We start from the raw sequence: 2,802 nt of genomic DNA on the forward strand, positions 1-2,802 counted from the left end.
ATTGTCATAAGATAACAGCTATGCCTACGAGTTCCATTATAAGAGTTCCACCCCATCCACTAGCTCCTGATCTATATGTTGCAGATCTAACCTTCACCATTTTCTAATGCAAGTATGTGAAATACTCAGTGGTGGAATAAAGCCATGTTCTTCCAGCAGCCACATTTGATGTATTAGCTGGTACTATGGTCTTTTAAAACAACCTACCTTGCTGTTTTAAGTTACATCACTTAAAGGGAGGTAACTGTGAGAAATATATTTTTTAGCTCAGTTTCTTTCCTTTAAAAGTGAATTATTATACTATTTACTATGGAAAATTATTTTGTAAATCAAGTGAACTAATTCAGGGAAAATTTTTATAAAAATTCAAAATGTTTCTTTTAGCAATTAATTTTTATTATTATTGAGTCTAGGTTTATAATGAAATAATGAATAAATAAATAAATAAATATTCCATTCTTGCTCATATGCCATATTCTGGACTTGTTGGCTTATTTCAGATCAGAGACAATGAGATATGGATGGAACAAACCAAACAGCAGTGACAGAGTTCATTTTTCTTGGGTTCTCTAGTGTTCTCTATCTGCGGCTAACCTTGTTTGTGATATTTCTCACTGTGTATCTGCTCTCCCTCATGGGAAACACTCTTATTATTTTCATTGTTCTCACGGATGTCACACTCCAAACACCCATGTACATTTTTTTAGGAAATCTGTCATTCCTGGAGATCTGGTACACCACAGCCACGGTGCCTAAGTTGCTGGCCACCTGCCTCGCGCAGGTTGTTACCATCTCTGTTTTTGGTTGTATAACCCAGTACTACTTCTTTTTCTCCATGGGAGCTACAGAGTGCATCCTGCTCGCAGTGATGGCCTATGACCGGTACCTGGCCATCTGCAGCCCTTTAAGGTATTCACTTCTCATGAGTCTTCGGGTGTGCCTGCGGTTTTCAGCTGGATCATGGATTGGGGGCTTCATTGCCCCTCTGCTACCTACTATACTCATCTCCCATCTAAGCTTCTGTGGCCCCCAGAAGATCAACCATTTCTTTTGTGACTCAGACCCCATTTTTAAACTGTCTTGCTCTGATACATTTTTGGTGGAGGCCTTGGGCTACACATGTACATCTGTTGTGATTCTAAGTTCTTTCCTTCTCACTATGTTTTCCTATGGATACATTGTGGTCACAATAATCAAGCTGTCTTCCCAAAAAGCTCAGAGGAAAGCTTTTTCCACATGTGCCTCCCACCTCACTGTGGTCACCATTTATTATGGCACTATTATCTTTGCTTATGTTCGCCCTCCAGCCACACACAACTTCACTATTGGTAAAGTGATCTCAGTGTTCTACTGTGTGGTCACTCCATTGGTAAACCCTCTCATATACACCCTGAGAAACAAAGATGTGAAGAAAGCTTTCAGAAAAGTTCTAACAAGAAAGAGATTGCTTTTGACCAGAAAGATGCAATAAATTTGAGAGATATTTTTAAATAATCAGTTTAGAATGGGTTCCCAAGTCACACTTGCAAACAGGAAGAATTAAAAATTACATATAAAATTAATATCATTTAATATGGACATTTTGGGTTGAATTCTACTAAAATAGAATTGTATAACTGCTCTGCTTTAATGTCTTAGTGCAATGCCACAGTGATATGGGTAACTCAAACTTTCTATTCACAAGAGATTCACAACCAGAAAATAGCCTGACTTAATTCCATGTGATATTTAATTGAATGTTTTCATACTTTACACCTTAATAGTAGGTAAATAATTGTTTTAATTAAATGATCCAGTGTTATACCATCTGATAGATGGGCTATTATAAATGTGTCAGTTTTTACCTCAAAATAACTCAATCAATAAATGTTGTTAAAAACATATGATGAGCTAGGGACTGCATTTAATTGGTGTTTATATAATTGTGGATATAAACTGAAATAGATACTTATTTAGAAGACTTTGGGTAATTAACTTTTTCTGGATGATAGAAATAGTAGAAATACATTATATTAAATTTTTTCTCAATAATACAACTGGATCTTAAGATATTAGCAGAGGTTGTGGGCACTTGGGTGGCTCAGTCAGTTAAGTGGCCAAATTTCAATTCAGGTAATGATCTCAGCTCCTGAGGTTGAGCTCTGCATCAGGCTCTGCACTGACAATTTAGAGCTTGGAGCCTACTTCAGATTCTGTCCCCCCTCTCTCTCTGACCCTTCCCTGCTCATGCTCTGTCTCTCTCTCAAAAATAAAATAAAATATTAAAAAATATATTAAAAAATAAATAAAAGGAGAAAAATATATGGACTTTATTAAATATTTTTTATGTGCATATATAGGAGTGTTTAAAAGGAAAATGAAGACCCAAAGAAGCTGTTGGGCCCAAAAGCTTATATATCATTTTAAACAAACAACTATAACTTGTTGGGATATGCCAAGAACAAGGGCTTTGACTAGTATTAGTAAATTGTGGGTGAGTGCCCACCAAACCTATGGGAGGGACTAAAGAATGATTAGTGCCGTTTTAGTAGGTTATTCCGACCTCAACAGCTAAACTGCAATATGTGTTCTTGGGACAGGGAGGGCATTTTTCTTATTGGAAATACTATGATTTGCTTTTAGAAAGAAATGGAAGGTCAGGGAATCCTTCCAGCATCTTCTATTTCTCAAGTACTTTCAGCTCAAAATAATCAAAATGACCAAATGGCATTTTGCGGGTAGCATATTTGAACCCCTCAAACCTGGAGATATTTCCTTATCCCATTAATGGTAGTAATCATCCCAAAATAAGATTTCTTGGAA

At 36.4% G+C, this 2,802-nt stretch overlaps 1 protein-coding gene across 1 annotated transcript; it reads left to right on the forward strand.

The window, feature by feature from the left end:
* The first annotated feature begins 517 nt into the window (after positions 1-517).
* Positions 518-1,471, forward strand: LOC147584575 (olfactory receptor 6F1-like). Its single transcript, XM_086719861.1, has one exon. It carries the CDS (start codon positions 518-520, stop codon positions 1,469-1,471), a length of 954 nt encoding a protein of 317 aa, XP_086575987.1.
* Positions 1,472-2,802: the final 1,331 nt, after the last annotated feature.

The sequence above is a fragment of the Puma concolor genome, chromosome A1, assembly GCF_028749965.1.
Source record: "Puma concolor isolate L17-30 chromosome A1, mPumCon1.1.hap2, whole genome shotgun sequence".
Lineage (NCBI taxonomy): Eukaryota > Metazoa > Chordata > Mammalia > Carnivora > Felidae > Puma > Puma concolor.

Excerpts from the sequence above, each read along its gene's own strand:
- LOC147584575 (XM_086719861.1), top strand. The coding sequence starts at position 518 with ATGGATGGAACAAACCAAACAGCAGTGACAGAGTTCATTTTTCTTGGG.